Source organism: Podarcis gaigeae (genome assembly GCF_964106915.1).
Source record: "Podarcis gaigeae genome assembly, chromosome: 2".
In the NCBI taxonomy this organism is placed as follows: domain Eukaryota; kingdom Metazoa; phylum Chordata; class Lepidosauria; order Squamata; family Lacertidae; genus Podarcis; species Podarcis gaigeae.
Window position 1 is genome coordinate 118,563,130 of NC_139679.1, and position 22,147 is coordinate 118,585,276.

Sequence of the window (22,147 nt, forward strand, 5' to 3'; positions counted from 1 at the left end):
TCGGTCCCAGCGCCTGCCAACCTAGCAGTTCGAAAGCACCCCCGGGTGCAAGTAGATAAATAGGGACCGCTTACCAGCGGGAAGGTAAACGGCGTTTCCGTGTGCGGCTCTGGCTCGCCAGAGCAGCGATGTCACGCTGGCCACGTGACCCGGAAGTGTCTCCGGACAGCGCTGGCCCCTGGCCTCTTGAGTGAGATGGGCGCACAACCCCAGAGTCTGTCAAGACTGGCCCGTACGGGCAGGGGTACCTTTACCTTTACCTAGGTTCTTTTTTATTCAAATAGTTTATACCCTTTCCCCTGTGTTCTTTGTAAACAATTCTACATGCAATTTTCCCCCTTCAAATTATGAAATATCCATAGCTAAGCAAGTTACTTAGTCCATTCCTTTATCACCTAATTTTGTATCTTCAAATCTCCACTTTCTGTTGTGATTGCTGTGATTTCCTGGTCCCATCTTATATTTGTGTTTATTCAATTTCAGATTTAAATTTGCCCGTAAATCTTTGTTCTTCAGAAGTAAAAATTAGTCCCTCTGGTATGTCCCATCTAAGCTGGATTCTTTATTGTTTCTGTTTACCTGTAAAAAATAATTAGTCTTCTCTCTTATGGGGAATCTTCAGGGTAATCTCTTTCAGCACAATTACATCTGTATCGACCATTTTCAGCTTAGTATCAAAACGTTGCTGTAAGACTTGGTCTCCTAGTTCCCCCCCCCCCCAACAAAATGTAAAAACGCTAAGAAATACAAATATATCAATTGATGCAGAAGATTTTAGAAGTTAATGTTCAATTGAAGCAAGACCATTTCCTTCCAGAACTAATAGATATGCAATTAGAAAATGATTGTGGACGATTATTTGACTACATGATTATAGCAGCAAAACTTTTATTATGCAGAAAGATGGAAAGATTTAACATCACCTGCTATGGAGGAAGTGTTGTGGGAATTACTGGACTTGGCTGAGATAGCAAAGCTGACGTGCTTAATCACAGAAAAATCATTCTTATTTAATAATTATTGGAAACCCCTTATGGGCTTTTTGTGGGTGGGGGGAATGAACTTGTGATATCTAGGTTTGGAGATTGAACAATATACAGGTTTATGGAAAGTATAATTTTGGAGTGAAAAGTTTGAATAATTGTTTATATATAGCTGACAAATAAGGAATTGGAATCCCTCCCTCCTTCTTTCTTTCTTTTTCTCTTTTGCCTTTTTGTATTTTAAAAAGATATTTTGTATTTGATACTAATCTTCGTATCTCTTCTTTACAGCTTCAATAAAAATACATTTTCTTAAAAAAGAGGCCTTATTAAGAAAAGGATTTAATCACACACGTGTGTAAAGTTTCTCCCCTTAGTGGTTTCTTTGATGTTGAGCAAGATTTGATTTAAGACGAAAGCTCTTTCCACACTCCTTGCATTCATACGGCTTCGCCCCTGTATGGGTTCTTTGATGCTTAGTAAGACCTCCTGTTTGGCTGAAGCTCTTTCCACACTCCTCACATTTATATGGCTTCGCTCCTGTGTGGATTCTTTGATGCTTCTTAAGGCTTCCGCTGCAACCAAAGCACTTTCCACATTCCACACATTTAAATGGTTTCATGCCTGTGTGGATTCTTTTGTGTGCAGTTAGGTTTCCTTTTACAGTGAAGCTCTTTCCACACTCCTCACATTTATATGGCTTTTCCCCTGTGTGGGTTCTTTGATGTTGAGCAAGAAGTGATTTAAGACAAAAGCTCTTTCCACACTCCTTGCATTCATACGGCATCGCCCCTGCATGAGTTCTTTGATGGGTAGAAAGACTTCCTGTTTGGCTGAAGCTCTTTCCACACTCCTCACATTTATATGGCTTCACTCCTGTGTGGATTCTTTGATGCTTCTTAAGGCTTCCGCTGCAACCAAAGCACTTTCCACATTCCACACATTTAAATGGTTTCACGCCTGTGTGGATTCTTTCGTGCGTAGTTAGGTTTCCTTTTATAGTGAAGCTCTTTCCACACTCCTCACATTTATATGGCTTCTCCCCTGTGTGGGTTCTTTCATGAAGAGAAAGAGAGCTGCCAACGGCAAAGCTTCTTCCACACTCAACACATTTATATGGTTTCTCCCCTGTGTGGATTCTTCGATGTATAATAAGATAGTGTTTCTTACTGAAGCTCTTTCCACACTGCGTGCATTCAAAAGGTTTCTCCCCTGTGTGGCTTCTTTGATGTACAGTAAGGAGTTGTCTCTGGCTGAAGCTTTTCCCACACTTATCGCATTCATATGGCTTCAAACCTGCATGAGCCATTTTATGCTGGAAAAGATTTGAGCTATATTTGAACCTCCTTCCGCATTCTACACACCCATACGGCTTCTCCCCTGTATGACTGATTTGATGGGAACTAAGGCTTCCGCTGCAACGGAAGTTCTTTCCACACTCCATACATTTATATGGTTTCTCCCCTGTATGGATTCTTTGGTGGAGAACAAGGCTTCCGCTATGGCCGAAATTCTTTCCACATTCCAAACATTTATATGGTTTTAGCCCTCTGTGTATTTTTAAATGTCTAGTTAGATAGCTCCTGTTTCTGAATTTCTTTCCACACTCCACACATTCAAAGGGCCTCGACGCTGTGTGGATTGTTTGATGTTTGTTGAGTACTGAAGTACAAGAGAAGCTCTTTCCACATTCCTTACATTTATATGGTTTCTCCCCCTTGTGTGTTCTCTGATGTAAAATGAGGTGTGCCTGTTGACTGAAGCTTTTCCCACACTCCATGCATTCATATGGTTTCTCCCCAGTGTGGCTTCTTTCATGGACAGTAAGGGCTCCTTTCTGACAGAAGCACTTTCCACACACCAGGCATTCATATGGTTTCTCACCTGTGTGGGTTCTTTGATGTACGTTAAGGGCTCCTCTCTGAGCGAAGCGTTTTCCACACTCCATACATTCATATGGCTTCAGCCCTGTGTGGGTTCTTAGGTGCACCGCAAGTTTTCCAGCATCTCTGAAGCTCTTCCCACATTCTATACAATCATATGGCTTCTCCCCTGTGTGGATTCTTTGATGGATGGTAAGGGCTCCTGTTTGACTGAATCTCTTTCCACACTCCACACAGTGATATGGCTTCTCCCCTGTGTGAGTTCTTTGATGTATAGTGAGGATTTTTATACAACTGAAGCTCTTTCCACACTCCACACATTCATATCGCTTCTCACCTCTGTGAGTTCTCCGATGAGAAGTAAGGTCTTGCCTTTCACTGAAGCTCTTTCCACACTCCTCGCATTTATAGATCTTCCCCCTCGTGTGGATTTTGCAGTGTCTGTTTAAATTTGATATAGATGTGAATGTCTTCCCACAGTCGGGGCACTTTTCCCTTCTTCTCTTGTGGTCTTGTGGAACAGGGAGTTTGCGGACGTTGGTGCTCTGAGAAGCAGAGTTTTTATTTCTCTGGTTTCCCACATTCCTCTTTCGACCCCTTTTCTTTCCAGTCATCTCTCGTCCAACCTTTTCCCCCGCAATGTCACTTCAGAAGACTGTCAGAAATCGGCTATTATGGGAAAAATGAAAAGAAGGTGGCTATCCTAGAAGTTCAAGATTTTAAAAAGGAAGTAAATATTCCAGTTTCTTCCCTTACTCTACAGTTTGATGTGAAGTATGGTTTTCACTACAGCTGAAACTCTTTGTACCATTCATGCGTTTATAAGCATTCTTCCAGGTGTGGAATCTCTTATCCTTAGGGCAGGACTGCAACTGAAGCTCCTCCTCATTTATATGGTCTTCTCCCTTCTGTGGGTTCTGCAGTGTCTATTTAATTTATATTTCACTATTTCCCCCAAGACTGGATACTCTTCCCTTCTGTTCAATTCAAAAACTTCTTGCGGGCGCCGGCATTCATGGGCACCAACACCTCAAGCAGCTCAGAATTTCTTCCACTTCTCTTTTCATTCCTGCTGATTTTTAAATATTTGTCTCCTCATGTTATACTTGCTCCTTCCCAAAGAAGCAGCTCCTGATAATTCTCACTCTCCTGCCCATCCACTGCACAGAAGGATTTAAAAACAAAACAAAACACCACATCAGGAGTTTGAACCAGAAACTAAAGATCGTGTTAGGGATAAAGGCTAATTAGCTGCCTCCCTTAATTCAGTTTTCTCCCCTTTCCTCACTGCACGAAAACTGCTTAGGACACGAGTATGACTGCTATATTATTCACACATATTGAAAGCAATATTGATATGCATCTAATTGAATATAGTAAATAATAAACAGGACACTGAAAAATAGGTAACAGCACATTAGCTTAATGAGAAGTTAGCGTGGGTTTGTAAGAACAGCTAATGGATTCTGCTCTGAGACCTGCAGTTATAGGGCGGTATACAAATCTAATTAATAGTAATAATATTTCCTGGTTGGTTGGAAATCATATGGGCGGGTTATGACTGTTGTGGGAAAAGGTGTTCTAATTATGTGACCGGTAAGCTTATGAATATATGTTAGTTCAGGGGGTATAAAATATCATGTCTGAGAGCTACAACCTTGCAGTCCCTTTGGGATTTCTGGATGTTTGTATTAATAAGGGCATAATTTTTCACTTAAAGCCACTGCCTGCTGGCATTCCTTTTTTTTCCAAATTTTATTTTTTCTCATATATAATTTTTCTTATATCCACTGTCACTCTTTCTCTTATCTTTATTTTCTCTCTTCTTACAAAAAAACCCGACGCCTTCCGCTCCCCCTCTATCTCTCTTTGTTTTGAAACAATTCTTCTGTCAAGTTGGCTGTTCCCAGAACAAAGTTCTGTTCACACAAAGAAGAAAGATTCAGGTAGGTGTTGGTCTGACGTAGTCGGGAAAAAATTAAAAAATTGTCCAGTAGCACCTTAGAGACCAACTAACAAACTTAAAAAGAGAGACATCACCTTGCCGACAAAGGTCCGTATAGTTAAAGCCATGGTTTTCCCAGTAGTGATGTATGGAAGTGAGAGCTGGACCATAAAGAAGGCTGATTGCCAAAGAATGGGTGCTTTTGAATTACGGTGCTGGAGGAGACTCTTGAGAGTCCCATGGACTGCAAGAAGATCCAAGCTATCTATTCTGAAGGAAATCAGCCCTGAGTGCTCACTGGAAGGACAGATCCGGAAGCTGAGGCTCCAATACTTTGGCCACCTCATGAGAAGAGAAGACTCCCTGGAAAAGACCCTGATGTTGGGAAAGATGGAGGGCACAAGGAGAAGGGGACGACAGAGGACGAGATGGTGGGACAGTGTTCTCGAAGCTACCAGCATGAGTTTGACCAAACTGCGGGAAGCAGTGGAAGACAGGAGTGCCCGGTGTGCTCTGGTCCAGGGGGTCACGAAGAGTCGGAAGTGACTAAACAACAACAACAAACAAACTTAGCTGGTCGTTGGTCTCTAAGGTGCTACTGGACAATTTTTAAATATTTTTTGACAAAGAAGAAAGTTATTTTTAGCTTTTCCTGTTAGTCTCTGCAGCAGAAGGCCAGGTGGAGGGGAGGAAAGAGACCTTGGAGATGGCTTTAGTTTTTTAAGCTTCTTTTCTTAAATCCAGTCAGGCAGCACCTCTAAAAGCAAATTCAAACCTTCACCCAGGAATAATAATAATAATAACAGGGCAGGAAGAAGAGGAAGAGGAAGAGGAAGAGGAGGAGGAGGAGGAGGAAGAGGAGGAGGAGGAAGAAGAAGGAGGAGGAGGAGGAAGCCAAGGTATCAAGAGGAATTATCCCTCTAAATAGGGAATTTTTCTTCCACTCCAAAGCCCCCTCTCCTGCTCTGAATTCCCTTCCTCCTTCTCCTTTCCTGTCATGGGATCTCCTTTGCATTCAAAGGCACTCTGCGATCCTCACACCTTGGGGCTGAATGGGGATTTGGATATCAGCGGCTGCCTCCTTTTCCCGGCCAGCCCCTGCTGGCCAGTGCAGCAAATACTAGTTGAGTCAAGGGGTGCAAGTCAGCTTCCTTCGCTCCTACTGAAGCAGCTCGCCCTTTTGAACCCCGAGGGAATCTCGCTTCGTTTGCAACGGAAGAGACCACAGATCATGGGCAGAGGGACACACTTTGCATGCAAAAGTGGGGCACACACACACACACACACACACACACACGGAAATCCCGGATAGCCGCTGCCAGTCCGCGCAGGCAACGCTGAGCGAGGTGAACGGTTAACTGATGGTCTGAACTCAAGATTATTGAGCTTTTTTTCCTTGGCTGGTTGATGGTTTGCTGTAATAAATAATAATAATAATAATAATAATAATAATAATAATAATAATAATAATAATAATTTATTATTTATACCCCGCCCATCTGGCTGGGTTTCCCCAGCCACCCTGGGCGGCTGCCAACAAAACACTAAAATACAGTAACTTATTCAACATTAAAAGCTTCCCTAAACTCGGTTTGCAGCCGAGTTTCAAATTTGGAAGCGGCATCCACCCACTTCCCCAGTTCTGTCTCACCCACGCATCTAGCATTGCTTGAAATGTCAAATAAAACGCTCCGAGGCCCTATTGGAAAAGGGGGAGGAAGGCTCCTTACTTACAGTTTACTTGTATTTGCAAGGCCGGCTGCAGATTTCATGCCTACACCAGAGATCTGGCATAAAAAGAGAAAGAGAGATTGAGAAAGGGCGGGAAGGAGGAAAAGGAGGAGCTTTGGTGGGATTCCTAGGAAAGTGCAAAGTGCATTTTCCCCGGGCGATCTGCCAGTCTCTGCACCTGCCCTCTGCTGCCTGGAGCCGTGCATCATCATCATCATCATCATCATCCTTCTTTATTTATACCCCGCCCATCTGGCTGGGTTTTCCCCAACAGAATATTAAAAACACGATAAAACATCAAAATTAAAAACTTTCCTAAACAGGATTGCCTTCAGATGTGCAAACAGGCATACACACACACCTCAACACATAAAAAATAGGCGATGTGTTTTTTGGAATACGAAGTTTTATTTCTAAACAATATTTTTGCCCTTTTGATGCTTTGGAGTCCCAAGAGAACAAGTGGGAGCAACCAAGAGGCTTCGAAACGGTTAACAGCAGCGACAGGGCTGCCGTTCCTAGAGCGGAACGGAAGGTTGGCGGGAGAGGAGGAGCTTCCGCTTCCTGTTCCGGTGGAAGTGGGGGCAGCTGCTTGGCGCGGCTGCGTCTGTCCGTCCTCGCAGAGGCGCTGGAGGCGGGTAACTGGGGGGAGTCGCCAGGTCAAGGGGCGGAATTGGGGGGCGAGAGGGAGGAGGATGCCAGGAGGAAGAGGCGCAAAAGGGAAGGAGCTCCAAAGGGGCGACGGGGAAAGGTCTTCATCTCCTGGGAGGGGAAGTGGGAGACTTTGAATGGATCATCCTTAAATTGTAGGTTTCCCTTCCTAGGGAACCTGAAGGGCTGCCACAGAATGTCCTTTTCTCTTGACTGCAAATTTGACAGTCTTAACACTCTTAACTGGGACTAAGACATATCCAGCCCCATTACTTGCACACTTGACATAAAGGACCAGAGCTGTACAGCCGTTTTAAGACATATTCATGCCACAACTGCATTTCAGTTTTATGTGCCACAGTAGTGTTCTCTGCTTTGACTTTCACTGCCTTTCAATAAAGGGTACAGTGGTACCTCGGGTTACATACGCTTCAGAATACAGACGCTCCAGGTTACAGACTCCGCTAACCCAGAAATAGTACCTCGGGTTACGAACTTTGCTTCAGGATGAGAACAGAAATCGTGCTCCGGCGGCGTGGCAGCAGCGGGAGGCCCCATTTGCTAAAGTGGTGCTTCAGGTTAAGAACGGTTTCAGGTTAAGAACAAACCTCCGGAACGAATTAAGTACTTAACCTGAGGTACCACTGTATGTCCAGGTACCTAAATGAGCAAGTTTGTTCTGTAGCTGGCTGATCTAAGCACCATTTATACTCTTGTTGGCCAGAAAATCATAATCTCGGCCTTATATTAATTTATCGGCAGGCTTTCTTGTTACACTATGTGCTGAACACCTCCAAGTTATTTTTGAGGCCCAATCAGAAAAGTGAGTGGAATACTATATCACCGGCATACATCAAGATTGAGTTCTTTCTGTTCCTAATTCTTGGACACGGAGAGTTTGTATTGCCTAAACATGGCACCAAATGATTAATATAGAAGTGGAAATGAGTGGAAGCCAGAATGCAGCCTTGCTTCACTCCTAACAACGTTCCTAAAGCATTAGTCTTACTGTCATTTAAGCCTACTCTGAGCTTCATTTCTGCATTGTTCTTGTATAAATAGCAGAAGTCTGCAGTTGATGTTGGCAATTTGACATCTCTTTCAATTATTCTTAATGTTCTTAGTACGTTTACTTATAATATAGTTCAGAGTAAAACATTGGTCCATGGTACAGGCAGTGACCCTCTTAGGTGCATTCAATTGATGCGCAATCACTGACACGGGGAACAGGGCAGGGAGCATTTATATGCGCTCCAACTACGCATGGGGGACCAAAAATAAAAGGCCTTCTTTGTACTGCTTGCAATTTTCTGCCTTTAGGAGATTTATACAATGCTTAATCCCAAAGTGGCATGTGTTTATTATTATTATTAGTTACATTTAGTCACTTTTTATGAAAAGTAAACTCAAAGCAATCTACAATATGATACAAAAATCAAAGGCACTCTAAAACAAAGCAAAACAAAAGCTATATGAATGTTTGTCACTCCAAACCAAAATTTTGGCGCTTGCATCAAGGGCTGCTGTTTAATTTCCTCTCTTTCCTGCACTTTTCTTTTGCTAACTGCTACGCTTGCAAGGGCAAAAAAATTATGTTTCTGTTAAATACAGCAGTTTCTGCAAGAGCATTCCGGGCAAAAGTGGTAAAAAAAGAATAAAGAAAGAAACAACCTCAGGTCCACATTAAACTCCAGTATGACTGAGGCCTTATTTATTTCCATGACATCTGATGGGAGGGCTTTCCACAGGATGGGTGCCACTACCAAGAAGGCCCTCTCCCTGGTTTTCTGTAACTTCACTTTGTGCAGTGAGAGAACTGCCAGAAGACCCTCAGATCTCAGTGTCCAGGCTGAATGATTGGGGTGAAGATGCTCCTTCAGCATTTTATCAGTTTGCCTTTTTATTCCATCAGGAGATGTTGAAGGGATGCTGGCAGAAGGGGAACAATCAGAAGTGTCACCGAAAGGATCCAAAGAGCAGGTGGAGCAAAGGAAGCTGAGGGTTCAAGATGGAGGCAGCTGGCAAGAGGGGAGACGAAAGCAGAAACCGGAGGGTAAATCAGGTATGTCTCAGGGTGGTGAAAATCAAATTCACAGAGAGGAGAAAAAGCATGAATGCACAGTGTGTGGAAAGAGATTTGGTTATCGCTCAACTCTTACTTCACATCAAAGAGTGCACACAGAGGACAAACCTTATAAATGTTTATAAATGTGCAAAGAGCTTCATCAACAAACTCATAGAGGGGATGAAAAAGATGATGAAGAAGAAGAGTTTGGATTTGATATCCCGCTTTATCACTATCCGAAGGAGACTCAAAGCGGCTAACAATCTCCTTTCCCTTCCTCCCCCAAAACAAACACTCTCTGAGGTGAGTGGGGCTGAGAGACTTCAGAGAAGTGTGACTGGCCCAAGGTCACCCAGCAGCTGCATGTGGAGGAGCGGGGAATCGAACCCGGTTCCCCAGATTACGAATCTACCACTCTTTTAACCACTACACCACACTGGCTCTTAGTGTGAACCTTATAAATGCTGGGAGTGTGGAAAGAGCTTCCGCTGCAACGGTGCCCTTACTGAATTCATGCAGGGGAGAAACCTTACAAATGTTTCGAATGTGGAAATAGCTTCAGTGGCAGTTGCTCCTTTACCTTGCATTAAAGAATTCATACAGGGAAGAAAAAGGAGGCGTTGTACTTGACCGCTTATGTTACATCGCACAGTTTTGTGTGTGTGATAGGAACTGCCTTCCATTTTCCTCCAGGTTCTGGTGTGTTTTGAGGAAGTGGCAGTATACTTCACCCAGGAAGAGTGGGCGCTCCTGAGTCCAGCTCAGAAGGCTCTCTACAGGGAAGTCCTGCTGGAGAATTATGAGGAATTGGCTTCTCTGGGTAAGCATCCTTTGGTTGAGAGATGTGTATGTTTGTTTCCCCAAACCCAATGACCACTTAAAACGTTAAAGAAAAAGAATCTCAAAGCAGTTTGCAGAAAGAATAAAGCAATAAAATTATCAGGAAAATAGCTAACAAAACAACTATGGTGGACGCTCGGGTTACGAACACGATCAGTGCGGGATGCATGTTCGCAACCCGCAGCGGCGCGTCTGCACACGCGCAATTTGCGATTCAGCGCTTATGCGCAAAGCGCAATTTAGCCCTCCTGCACATGCACAACCACCAAAACCCAGAAGTAACCCGTTCCGGTACTTCTGGGTTTCGGCGGTCTGCAACCTGAGGTATGACTGTATTTAAACCATTCCAAAAATGATTGAACCCAACACTGCCCTAAAAACCAGATTGAAACACACGGCAACTGTCTTATTTGCCTGGAAAAAGTGACGTAAACAAAAATGTTCTTATTTGTTGGTGTTTAGTCATGTCCGACTCTTCGTGACCCCATGGTCCAGAGCACGCCAGGCACTCCTGTCTTCCACTGCCTCCCGCAGTTTGGTCAAACTCATGCTGGTAGCTTCGAGAACATTGTCCAACCATCTCGTCCTCTGTCGTCCCCTTCTCCTTGTGCCCTCCATCTTTCCCAACATCAGGGTCTTTTCCAGGGAGTCTTCTCTTCTCATGAGGTGGCCAAAGTCTTGGAGCCTCAGCTTCAGGACCTGTCCTTCCAGTGAGCACTCAGGGCTGATTTCCTTAAGAATGGAGAGGTTTGATCCTCTTGCAGTCCATGGGACTCTCAAGAGTCTCCTCCAGCACCATAATTCAAAAGCATCAATTCTTGTTTTTACAGTGGTGCCCCGCAAGATGAACGCCCCGGAAGACGAAAAACTCGCTAGACGAAGGAGTTTTTCGTTTTCTTAGCCGCTTCGCAAGACACATCTCCCTATGGGCTTGCTTCGCAAAACGAAGCTTGCCCCGCAAGCTCCGGGGATAGCGGGGAAGCGCAGCACGTCTTCCCCGCTGTCCCCGGACCTCTTTTGAAGCAAGGGGCGGCGGGGAGAAGACCGCTTCTCCCCGTTGCCAGCCCCGCAATTTCCGGGGACAGAGGGGAAGGTGCGCGCCTTCCCCTCTCTCCTCGGACCCCTTTTGAACCAAGGGGCGGCAACGGGGAGAAGCGATTCTCCCCGCTGCCCCTTCCCTTGCTTTAAAACAGGTCCGGGGACAGAGGGGAAGGCGCGCGGCGGTTCTCCATAGGAACGCATTGATTGATTTTCAATGCATTCCTATGGAAAACCGTGCTTCGCAGGACGAAAAACTTGCAAGAAGAAAAAACTTGCGGAACGAATTAATTTCGTCTTGCGAGGCACCACTGTATTAGCAGGTTCAAAATAGAGAGCCACGAAAAACATACCCCTAACAATGATGTATCTTCTGCTTTTCCCTCAAAGAAGGGCCTCTGTTTCCTCAACCTCGCCTCATCTCCTGGTTGGAAGAAGAGGAAGAGGAGTTTGTCCAGAAGAAAGAAGCAGGTGGGTTCCTAAAGAACACAGGAAGTGCATTGAGCCCAGCTTCCTGTTCTCGAGGTGGCTAAGCAGATCCCTGTGGGCAGGCCATGAGCTGTGAGCACAACAGCAACACTTCCCAGTTGTGATTCCTGTTGTGAGGTTTTTTGGTTTCCCGTTAATTTAATTACTTGTTTTTTTCAAATTACAGTTTTACAATCACATATCCAACATACAACAATCTAGTCCATTTCAAGCACTGTGGTTGCTCAGTCATAACTGTTTATATTTATTATCTGCTTTGCTCATAAAAAGGACCCAAAACAACTTAACAAAGAACTCAGATGTGTTTCAGAGTAAAACATTCCTTCCTCAGGAGCTTGAAAAATGGGCAAGCTGCTTCCAGTCAGTTCAAGAACCAGCTTAAAAAAGTAGTTGAGCAAACACACACCACCTTCCTTCCACGTACATTTTGAAGGGAAAAAACAAAATGTTTTATCCTGCTACCTTTTCCATGCCACTTTTGCAGGTAGTCGAAAATGCCGTAGGTCCTCTCCTCTTTGGGATGAAGTGGAAGGAATGGCCCTCCCTTTGGCTCAGGTAATTGGGTCTGGGGGTCTCCTCCTGTGGCTTCTTCATTTGTTTAATCGGTTGGTGTTTTCTGAGGCAGCATGGTAGAAATAGAGTAGAAACATAACTCCGTACAGCAGGGGCACAGAGCCTCTGCCCACAGGTTCCAAATAGGTGGTTGGCACAGATGATGAGCCCTCCCCTCTTATTGGGACCCCCCTAGTGGAGCTGAGGAGCTGACTGGCGCCGACTCTGAGCCCTGCTTTGTCTGTTTGAAAGCATGGTTTTAATAATAATAATAATAATAATAATAATAATAATAATAATTTATTATTTATATCCCACCCATCTGACTGGGTAGCCCTAGCCACTCTGGGCGGCTCCCAACAGAATATTAAGAGCATGATAAAACATCAAATATTTTTTCCTTTTTTTTTTTTGGAAAGGCACCATCAGATTTATGGATATTTCTTCCTTTTTTCAGAGTCTGGTATCCTTTGAGGAGGTGGCTGTGTATTTCACCAGGATTGAGTGGGCTTTGCTGAATTCAGGCCAACAAGAACTCTACAAAGATGTCATGCTGAATAATTACAGGAACTTGGCCTCTCTGGGTAAAGATCCCTCTGCACTCGCTTTCTTGAATTCCTTATCGTTCTCTCCATATAGGAAGTCCACAGTCAGTTCTGGCTAAGCCAAGCCTTCCTGTGCTAGCAGTCAAAATTAGACAGGAGCCACCCAGCTCAGGTGCCTAGTGAGGTCATTTTGGGCTAAAGAAGATTTTCCCTTGAGTTTTCACCTACGCATTTGGTCATTGATTCTGCTCGTATTGTTATACATATACATATACAGAGTATCCATATACAGAGATTTCTCAGAATCTGAGGACTTTCCCCCACCCCCTCCATGGAGTCCTATTTTAAACATTTAAAACCACATCATCTTCCAAACTCTTAACTTTTATATCAATCCGTATTATCCATGGTAATTGTTACACTACAAGTGAAATCAAAATCCTGCTAATGTTTCCATCTGCTTAAAGTGGTTTCTTAGATAGCTTATAAATTTTTCCCATTCTTTTGAAAAGCTTTTGTCCTCTTGGTTCCTGAGTTTTCCTGTCAGCTTTGCCATTTTGGCATAGTCCATCAGCTTGGTTTGCCATTCCTCTCTGGTAGGGACCTTGTCTTCTTTTCATCTCTGGGCTAGCAGCATCCGGGTGGCTGTTGTTCCATACATAAAGAGTCTTTTCCGGTCCTTTGAGATGTTGGTACCTGCAATTCCTAATGGAAAAGCTTCTGGTTTTTTAACAAAAGTTATTTAAAATATTTTTTTTCATTTCATTATATATCATCTCCCTTGCAGTCCACTGCCATATCTTCTTTACATTTCCAGCAGATATTTGTACTTGTCCTATACATTTTTGCCAGCTTGGTAGGAGTCAAATACCAGCGGTACATCTTTTTCATATAATTTTCTTTCAAAGTTAAACATGCCGTGAATTTCAGCTCTGTTTTCCATAACCTTTCCCAATCTGCCATCTGAATATTATGTCCCAGATCCTTTGCCCAGTGTATCATTACCGACTTGACCAGTTCGTCTTCTCTACATGGTTTGGATTTTCTGCAAACCTTTGCAGTCCTGGGTGCCGTCAATAACGCTTTTTGCTTTCTTTCTTTTTGTTCCATGAAGAAGGGCCACTGATGCCCCAATCGGACCTCATCTCCTGGCTTGAAGAAAAGGAAGAGTGGTTGGTCCAGAAACGAGAGGCAGGTGGGTCCATGGGTAGAGAAGAAGATGGAGAGCGGCGAAACCTGTGGCTTTTCAGAGGTTGCAGAATTAGAATCCCCATGTGTGGTTTCATCATCTCCTGATGTTTTTGTAGTACATTCTACATAGAATCAAAGAATTGTCGAGTTGGAAGGGACCCTGAGGGTCATCTAGCCCAACCAACTGCAATGTAGCAATCTCGACTGAAGAATCCATAACGGTGTGGATGGAGCGACTGGTGATAAATGGAGTTGGTTTGGAGATGGATGGATGTTGCTATAACCACAGTTGCTTTGGTGATGTGGTTGGTGTCAGTGGTGGATGGCTATGGTTGCTTTGGTGGTAGGTGGAGTGGTTTGGTGATTGTGGGAGTGGATGGTGCAGTGATGGATGGAGATAGAGTTGCTTTAGTGACACCAGAATGATGTTTAAAGGTCCATCTAGTGCTCCCCCTCTCCCATTCCTGTCCTGTTTCGAATATCTGGTCCTTTGGGCTGGAGTGGAGGTATGGAAAAGAGACAGCATGGTTTGTATTTTCTATAAATCTAGAACCTAAAAAGCCTAGGACCCTCGTACCTATGGGACCACCTCTCCCGGTATGCCCCATGGAGGACCTTAAGGTCCATAAATAGCAACACCCTAGAGGTCCCGGGCCCTAAGGAAGTTAGATAGCCTCAACCAGAGCCAGGGCCTTTTCAACACTGGCTCCGGCCTGGTGGAATGCTCTGCCTCATGAGACCAGGGGCCTGCAGGATCTGATTTCTTTCCGCAGGGCCTGTAAGACAGAGTTGTTCCGCCTGGCCATTGGTTTGGAATCAATTTGATTCCCTCCCCCTCTTTCTTTTTTCCTTTCTCCTGTGATGAGGCTGCATTTTAATGTCTTAATGTTGTATTTTAATCTTGTTTTTTAAGTTGTATTTCAGTCAACTTGTTTTTATTATTGGTTGTTAGCCGCCCTGAGCCCGGTCTTGGCTGGAGTGGGTGGGGTATAAATAAAATTAGTATTAGTATTATAAACTTCTGCACTCACATGGGCCATCAATAACATTTTTTGCTTCTTTTTTAATCCCGTCAAGAAGGGCCTCTGATGCTCCAATCAGACCTCATCTCCTGGCCTGAAGAAAAGGAAGAACTGCTGGTCCAGAAGGAGGTGGCAGGTAAGTCTTTGGATATTGAGCAGGGATGGGGGAAACTCTGTGGTCTTCTAGTTGTTGCAGTAATGCAACTCCCATGAGTGGTTTCATCATTTCCTGGCATTTTTGTAGTTCATTCTAAGCAGAGTGGCTGGAGTGGCTGGTCATGGGTGGAGTTTGACGATTGAGAGGGTTTGTTGATGGATGGAGTGCTTTGGCAATGGTGGGAGTGACTGGTGGAGTAATGGATGACGGTCAAATGGCTTTGGTGACCCCAGATGGATGTTTTAAGGTAGGCACCCCCAAACTCGGCCCTCCAGATGTTTTGAGACTACAATTCCCATCATCCCTGACCACTGGTCCTGTTAGCTAGGGATGATGGGGGTTGTAGTCCCAAAACATCTGGAGGGCCGAGTTTGCCAATGCCTGCTTTAAGGTCTGTGCATTGCTCTCCAATATGCTTGTCTTCTTTCAAATATCTGGGTGGTTGAGATGGTGTCAGGGACTGGACTGAGGAAGAATGGTGTAATCCCCCCCCTTTTCCTGAACCTTCCCAAGGGCAGGAGGACAGTATTGATTTAGTTTGCAGAGGGGCATAGCCCAGAGGGGGAAAGCTGGGAAATACTGGGTGAGGAACAGGAGAGAGACAGCTGGCAGATTTCAGTCCTTGGACATAATTTCTGACGCCACGCCCCACTTCCCCTAAGACTAGATGGACTTGGAAAGTGATGGAACAGAAAGCGCAACGGCAACAAGCTCAGATTGCCCGTTGTAGGAGTGATGTAGATTAATGGGGACAGAAGGGGTAAACCTTTCCTGGGAGCAACGCCATTTTTTAGCATGATATGCATTCCTTGTCTCTCGGTGTGATTATTAAAGAACTTATCTGGTAAGAGCACTCTTTTCGTTTGATCTGCTTAATTACTGCCACCGGGGGAGGGATCCGATTCCCCGAAGCCTGGCAGATGGGATGGAGGGCTGAAAAGAGAATACATGGTTCGGATTTTCTTCGAACTTTTACAGGTGGCATCAGTAACAGTTTTTGCTTTCTTCTTATCCCATTAAGAAGGGCCTCTGGTGTCCCAATCGGACCTCACCTGGTTTGAAGAAAAAGAAGAGTTGTTGGTCCAGAAGAAAAGGACAGGTAAGTTCTTGGATATAGAAGATGGATGAGAGAAACCCTGTGGTCTCCAAGATGTTGCTGAATTGGAACTCCCATGAGTAGTTTCAACTTTTCCTGGTGTTTTCGTAGTACATTCTGTGTAGAGTGGATGGAGCTGGTTTGGTGATGAATGGATGTTGCTCATATATAGTTGCTTTGGTATGGAATTGGGGTTGGTGATGGATGGAATTGGTGTTTTGGTGATGGATGGGCTGTTTTGGTGATGGCAGAAGTAACTAGTGGAATGATTTGAGTGGTTTGATGATTGAGAGGGAGAGATTTGTTTTTGGCAATGGATGGAGTTGGTTTGGTGATAGTGAAAGTGGTTGGGGACAGATGGGATGGTTCAGTGGTTAGAGCAGATGGAGTGGTTTGATGACTGAGGAAGAAATTCAGAGTGATTTGCGCTTTTTACAGGATCTTCATTTTCTGTCTGCCCCCTCCTCATGCAGGTGATGGACAGGACAATGAGAATTATCAGGCACAATATATAACGTCAGAAACAACCACACATAATATGGGGAAAGAAATGTTTGGAAATCAAAGAGAAAGGCACAAGGTGAACCAATCAAAGCCTAGGCAGAAGAAGCAATCTGCTTCCCAGGGGGCTGAGGTCCATGAACTCCTGACCCCTCCAGAAGACTGTAAAGATAATAAGAATATTACGTGTCCAGTGTGTGAGAAAATATTCCAGTATAGATCACAGTTAAATACACATAGCAGAAGTCATACAGGAGAGAAACCGTACAAATGCACAGAGTGTGGGAAGAGCTTCAGTACAAGCAGTTCCCTTACTGCACATAGAAGAACCCACACAGGAGAGAAACCGTATAAATGCATGGAGTGCGGAAAGAGCTTCAGCCAAAGAGGAAGTCTTATTGCTCATCAAAGAACCCATACAGGGGAGAAGCCATATAAATGCATGGAGTGTGGAAAGAGTTTCAGTCAACTTGGACATCTTATTTCCCATCAGATAATCCATAAAGGGGAGAAACACTGTAACTCCGGACAGGTGGAGTGTGGAAAGGGCCTCCATGATAGCATAACCTTTACTGAACATCAGAGAACCCACACAGGAGAGAAGCAGTATAAATGTCTGGAGTGTGGGAAGAGCTTTGATATGAGAGGAACCCTTGCCAAACATCAAAGAATCCACACAGGGGAGAAACCATATAAATGCATGGAGTGCGGAAAGAGCTTCCGGGCGAGCTGGACCCTTTGTATACATAAGCGAATCCACACAGGGGAGAAACCATATAAATGCTTGAACTGTGGAAAGAGCTTCCGGGATGGCGGAACCCTTGCCAAACATCAAAGAATCCACAAAGCGGAGGAAAGATATATCTGCACAGACTGTGGAAACGTCTTTCGAGGGAGCGGTAGCCTTACTTTACATCAAAGAGTCCACACAAGGGAGAAACAGTGTGCTGGGTGGAACCTTTCCGAACATCAAATAATCCACATGCAAGAAACCATGTAAATTTATGGAATGTTAAAATGCCTTCTAGTATACAGTTACTGACTCATCCTTTTATGCATGAAAGCATTAACCTGAGCCAGAAATGAGCTCTAGTTAACTGCTCCCAGCAGCCATTCTTTTTCCTTCTCTCTTTCTCTCCAACTTCCTGAAAGACACCATTACCCGGCATGGCTCCCAGCTCAAGAAAACCACTTGAATGAATCTTTCTACAAGAGTTTTCTACAGTTCTCGTCTTTGCTAACACAAAGACTACACGGTTCCTTTTTTGTATCAAAACCAACTTCTTTTCTTTTCAAACAGTTTGGAACCTTTTCTTCGTTGCTTTTACCGCCAACAGATGAAGACTTGTTTGCTGTAACATCTGAAACTAGCCCAGCTGTTTTCATGGGAAACGTTTGTTTAAAGGCGAATGAGGGCAGATGTAGAATCTAACCAGATTTTTATGTGCTTGGTAAAAAGGTAAAGGGACCTCTGACCATTAGGTCCAGTCGTGGCCGACTCTGGGGTTGCGGCGCTCATCTCACTTTATTGGCCAAGGGAGCCGGCGTACAGCTTCTGGGTCATGTGGCCAGCATGACTAAGCCTCTTCTGGCGAACCAGAGCAGCGCACGGAAACGCCATTTACCTTCCCGCTGGTGTGGTACCTATTTATCTACTTGCACTTTGACGTGCTTTCAAACTGCTAGGTTGGCAGGAGCAGGAACCGAGCAACGGGAGCTCACCCCGCCGCGGGGATTCGAACTGCTGACCTTCTGATCAGGAAGTCTTAGGATCTGTAGTTTAACCCACAGTGCCACCTGCATCCCTATGTGCTTGGTATCAATCGGCAATTGTTCTAACTCTGTATGAGAAAGTAAATCTTTTTGTCCGAACGTCTCTCCGCAGCATCAGGTTATGTGGCTCAGGCAACACGTAGGTCGGAGATTTTCAACCTTTTTGGTCCACGACTCCCTTGACCAACTACCTTCTTTCTATGGCACCCCTGTGGGGCTCAGAAGCTCAGTTAGGTCACTCCTTGCCTGCAGAGCTGGCAGACTCTCTCCCTTTTTCCAACACCCTCCCTTGCGGGGTGTTTCATCAGTCTCCTCTCCTCTCCCCTCTCCTTGGGAGTCCTCCAGCCGTTGCTGCCGCCTCTTTAATGAACTTGTCTAGAGTAGTAAGCTCTTTCATAGAACCATAAAATTGTAGGGTTGGAAGGGATCCTGAGGGTCATCTAGACCAACCCCCGACAAAGCAGGAATCTTTTGCTGAATGTGTGGCTCAAACCACGCCCTGAGACTGCAGACCTTGGACTGAGTAAATGTGAACCTATCTAGATGATGCAGGTCAGCAGTACAAAGCTGTCAAGGACCAATAAATTCCTAGGAAGGAACAAAACATATTGGGGTGAGGTATCACTACATCTGTGAACATGTCCAGAATGGAATTGTGGAACCAGTTTATTGCCCCATCAAACAGCTGACATACTGAGCAAACCTTTACATGTAAGGAGCTTTGGGTCAAGATGGGACTCTTGAGGGGGAGGGACTTAACATGCTATGTTTGTATGTTCTTTGCATGTACACATCTGCTTGTCAGAGAAGAGAAACTGGCAATATACTTCATATCTGAAGAAGTGTGCATGCACACAAAAGCTTATACCCGGAACTACTTAGCTGGTCTCTAAGGTGCTACTGAACAATTTTTGAAAATTTTTTGGCAATACAGTGGTACCTCAGGTTAAGTACTTCATTCGTTCTTAACCTGAAACTGTTCTTAACCTGAAGCACCACTTTAGCTAATGGGACCTCCTACTGCCGCCATGCTGCCGGAGCACGATTTCTGTTCTCATCCTGAAGCAAAGTTCTTAACCTGAGGTACTATTTCTGGGTTAGCGGAGTCTGGAACCTGAAGCGTCTGTAACCGGAAGCATATGTAACCTGAGGTACCACTGTATACAGTTACTGACTTAAACCTGTGAGCATGAAAGTGTTAACCAGAGCCAGAAATCAGCTCATTAACATGGGAGAGACTCCTAGCAGCCTTTGCTTCTTCCTCCCTCTCTCTTTTACTCTTGCCTTCCTGGAAGACGCCAGCAGCCAGCATGGTTCCCAGCTCAAGAAAAATCTACACCCTGTATCTTTGTTAATGTAATTTTTGTTACATTAAATTAAACTTAATTCTTTTTGTAATATAACTTATTTATTTCACTTTTAAATTGCTTGGAACCTTTTCTTCCTTACTTTTACTTCCAATGGACGGAGACTTGTTTGTTGTAGCTTCTGAACCTCTGCAAGTAAAATCTTCACTTTTCCAATAAATCTATGAAATTTATTCTAGCCTCAGTATTTTCATGGGGAACAATTGTGTGTAGGTGGATGAGGGCAGATGTAAAATCTAGCCAAGTTTTAATGTGCTTGATACCAATGTGCTTCTTTACCAAACGTTGACCCTACTCTGAACTTAAAACTGCAAAGTGTAATGCTGGTGGTTAACAAAAGATGTTTAAAGACTCAAGGCAAATCTTTAAAAATGTAGTATAAACTGGGAAACACTGGCTTGTGAGCGCTCCAATTGGAGAACAGCCTTTACCAAAGGTGTCATGGTTTTTGAAGACACTCAAACTCAGGAGGCAAGGGAGGAATGTGCTAAGAGGAAGGCAGGCTTGGCAAACTCACCTGATCAACTCATAGCTGTCAACTTTCAGATTTGAAAATAAGGGATCAGCAGCCTCACCTGCCCAGAGAGCCTCAAAAATAAGGGATCAGCAGCTTCACCTGTCCCGGGGACAGTCTACGGTATATCTAACAATCCGGGATAGCAGCGGGAAAGGCGCTGGAATAAGGGAATTTCCCGCAAAAAAAGGGAAGGTTGACAGCTATGGATCAACTGCCAGGAAACCTATGTCCCCACTGTGGAAGGACATGTGGATCCAGAATTGCCCTCCACAGTCACTTACAGACTCACTGTTAAAACCGCGTTTATGGAAGACAATCTTACTCTCTAAAAAAGTTGCCTGCTCACAAAAATAAAACCAGGTTTGAATTCCTCACCCCCATTTTTTTGTCTGTCATTGAGATAATGCTGTCATTGGAGATAATGAAGGTGCACCCTTTGAGGGTGCAACGTATTTTTAAGTCCCACTGCTGATCCCCCCCCCCAAAAAAAATAACCCCCTAAATTTCACCTCCTGAAGTGACACGTGTCCTGGCTAGGGCTGGTCAAACGCTCCCGCCTGCAGAGCTGCTGCCAGTCTGTGCCTGCAATAGTAGGTGGGCCAGTATCTAATCTGTATAAGGCAGCTTCCTGTGTCCCTGAAGCAGGGCTTCTCCTTCCAGACAACTTGAAAACACGCAAACACACACACCCAACACACTGCATCCCGCGCTCCGTCTCATGACTCCTCCTGGCGCTCCCCTGGCGTCCCTTTGCCAGGGCAGGAAGCGGCCGCCCCTTCCTCCTTTCGCTGCCTCTCTAGGACGTTGCGCATCTCTCGATTTAACCCCCAACAAGCCGGCAGGCGGTGAGAAGATGAGCCCGGCTGGATCAGGAGGTACAGTACAAAGGAAATTTTGGTTTAGGGTAACAGATGCGAAGGACGCAAATTACCTCCATCCCCCTAGGAACGGCATTTCAGGAGTCATAGAAATCCCAGAATTGTAGAGTTGTTGCAAGGGTCCCGAGGGTCATCTAGTCCAACCCCCTGCAATGCAGGACGAGGCAGCTGTTCCTGCGACCAGGCGCCAAGCAACCCAGATGATCAGATCACATCTCTTTAAAAAAGCAGGATAAGGCAGCAGGATTGTGAACCTCAGGTTTAAATATATTGTTCATTGTAGTGTAATATACTTCGCTAATGTTTCCCTTTACAGAATTCACTGTTTTCTGTAGCGTACAACCGAAATGAACGAACGTCTCTGTTAATTAGAGCCTTCTTTCTTTCTTTCTTTCTTTCTTTCTTTCTTTCTTTCTTTCTTTTCTTTTCTTTTCTTTCCTTAATTCATCTGTCCATCTGCCATGGATGCTTTTTTAATTTGTATATTTGGTTGACCTGATTGACATCCTATACCTTTTTAAAATGTGGCTCCTCTTTGGGGGGGAGGGATGTTATTGTTTTTATTTTGATTTTATATATTGTGATCTTTTTTGTGAACCGCCCTGAGACCTCCAGGTATAGGGTGGTATATAAATTCTAATAATAATAATAATAATAATAATAATAATAATAATAATAATATATAATATACCACACATCATCTGTTCTCAACATAAAAATAACAAAATGCCTAAAAACAACAAGAGCAAATAATCATAATAATAATGCACACAAACCTGTAAACCCCCTCCTCGCCCACATTGCTGGGGATTGGACTAGATGACCCTTAGGGTCCCTTCCAACTCAACGATTCTACAATGCTCCAGTTGATGCTATTGTCGCCACTTTGAAAAGACCAAACTATTTTACATGCCATCGGGGAG

At 44.4% G+C, this 22,147-nt stretch overlaps 3 protein-coding genes across 9 annotated transcripts in view; 2 read left to right on the top strand and 1 right to left on the bottom strand.

Annotated features, from left to right (window-relative positions):
• Nucleotides 1-1,309: 1,309 nt before the first annotated feature.
• Nucleotides 1,310-6,660, bottom strand: LOC310837358 (uncharacterized protein). The gene is made up of 2 exons (XM_083723812.1): nucleotides 6,546-6,660; nucleotides 1,310-4,026 (listed from the first exon to the last, which is right to left on the bottom strand). Exon 2 carries the CDS (start codon nucleotides 3,478-3,480, stop codon nucleotides 1,357-1,359), a length of 2,124 nt encoding a protein of 707 aa, XP_083579938.1. The 5' UTR covers nucleotides 3,481-4,026; nucleotides 6,546-6,660; the 3' UTR covers nucleotides 1,310-1,356.
• Nucleotides 6,661-7,004: 344 nt separating this feature from the next.
• On the top strand, nucleotides 7,005-19,989 carry LOC310837502 (uncharacterized protein). 7 transcript variants are annotated; one of them, XM_083724185.1, is made up of 11 exons: nucleotides 7,005-7,180; nucleotides 9,106-9,255; nucleotides 9,952-10,078; nucleotides 11,527-11,607; nucleotides 12,110-12,180; nucleotides 12,635-12,761; nucleotides 13,837-13,917; nucleotides 14,991-15,071; nucleotides 16,114-16,191; nucleotides 16,662-19,398; nucleotides 19,630-19,989. In XM_083724185.1, the coding sequence occupies exons 2-10, from the start codon at nucleotides 9,202-9,204 to the stop codon at nucleotides 17,687-17,689; spliced, it is 1,728 nt and encodes a 575-aa protein (XP_083580311.1). In that variant the 5' UTR covers nucleotides 7,005-7,180; nucleotides 9,106-9,201; the 3' UTR covers nucleotides 17,690-19,398; nucleotides 19,630-19,989. The 7 variants fall into 7 exon arrangements, with proteins under 7 accessions (XP_083580311.1, XP_083580312.1, XP_083580310.1 ...); XM_083724186.1 differs by having other exon boundaries at nucleotides 7,005-7,176; XM_083724184.1 differs by having other exon boundaries at nucleotides 7,142-7,348.
• LOC310837584 (uncharacterized protein) overlaps nucleotides 7,355-22,147 on the top strand; it is a 128,206-nt gene continuing 113,413 nt past the window's right edge. Inside the window, exon 1 of the mRNA XM_083724417.1 lies at nucleotides 7,355-7,781. The gene's annotated coding sequence lies outside the window, so the exon portion shown is untranslated. The remainder of the gene's footprint in view (nucleotides 7,782-22,147) is intronic.

Coding starts and splice junctions, on each gene's coding strand:
- LOC310837358 (XM_083723812.1), bottom strand. CDS start 3,480: ATGACTGGAAAGAAAAGGGGTCGAAAGAGGAATGTGGGAAACCAGAGA.
- LOC310837502 (XM_083724183.1), top strand. CDS start 10,646: ATGCTGGTAGCTTCGAGAACATTGTCCAACCATCTCGTCCTCTGTCGT. Junction 10,924..11,450: donor AAAGCATCAATTCTTGTTTT/TACAGTGGTGCC, acceptor GAGGCACCACTG/TATTAGCAGGTTCAAAATAG. Junction 11,608..12,634: donor TGTCCAGAAGAAAGAAGCAG/GTGGGTTCCTAA, acceptor TCCTTTTTTCAG/AGTCTGGTATCCTTTGAGGA.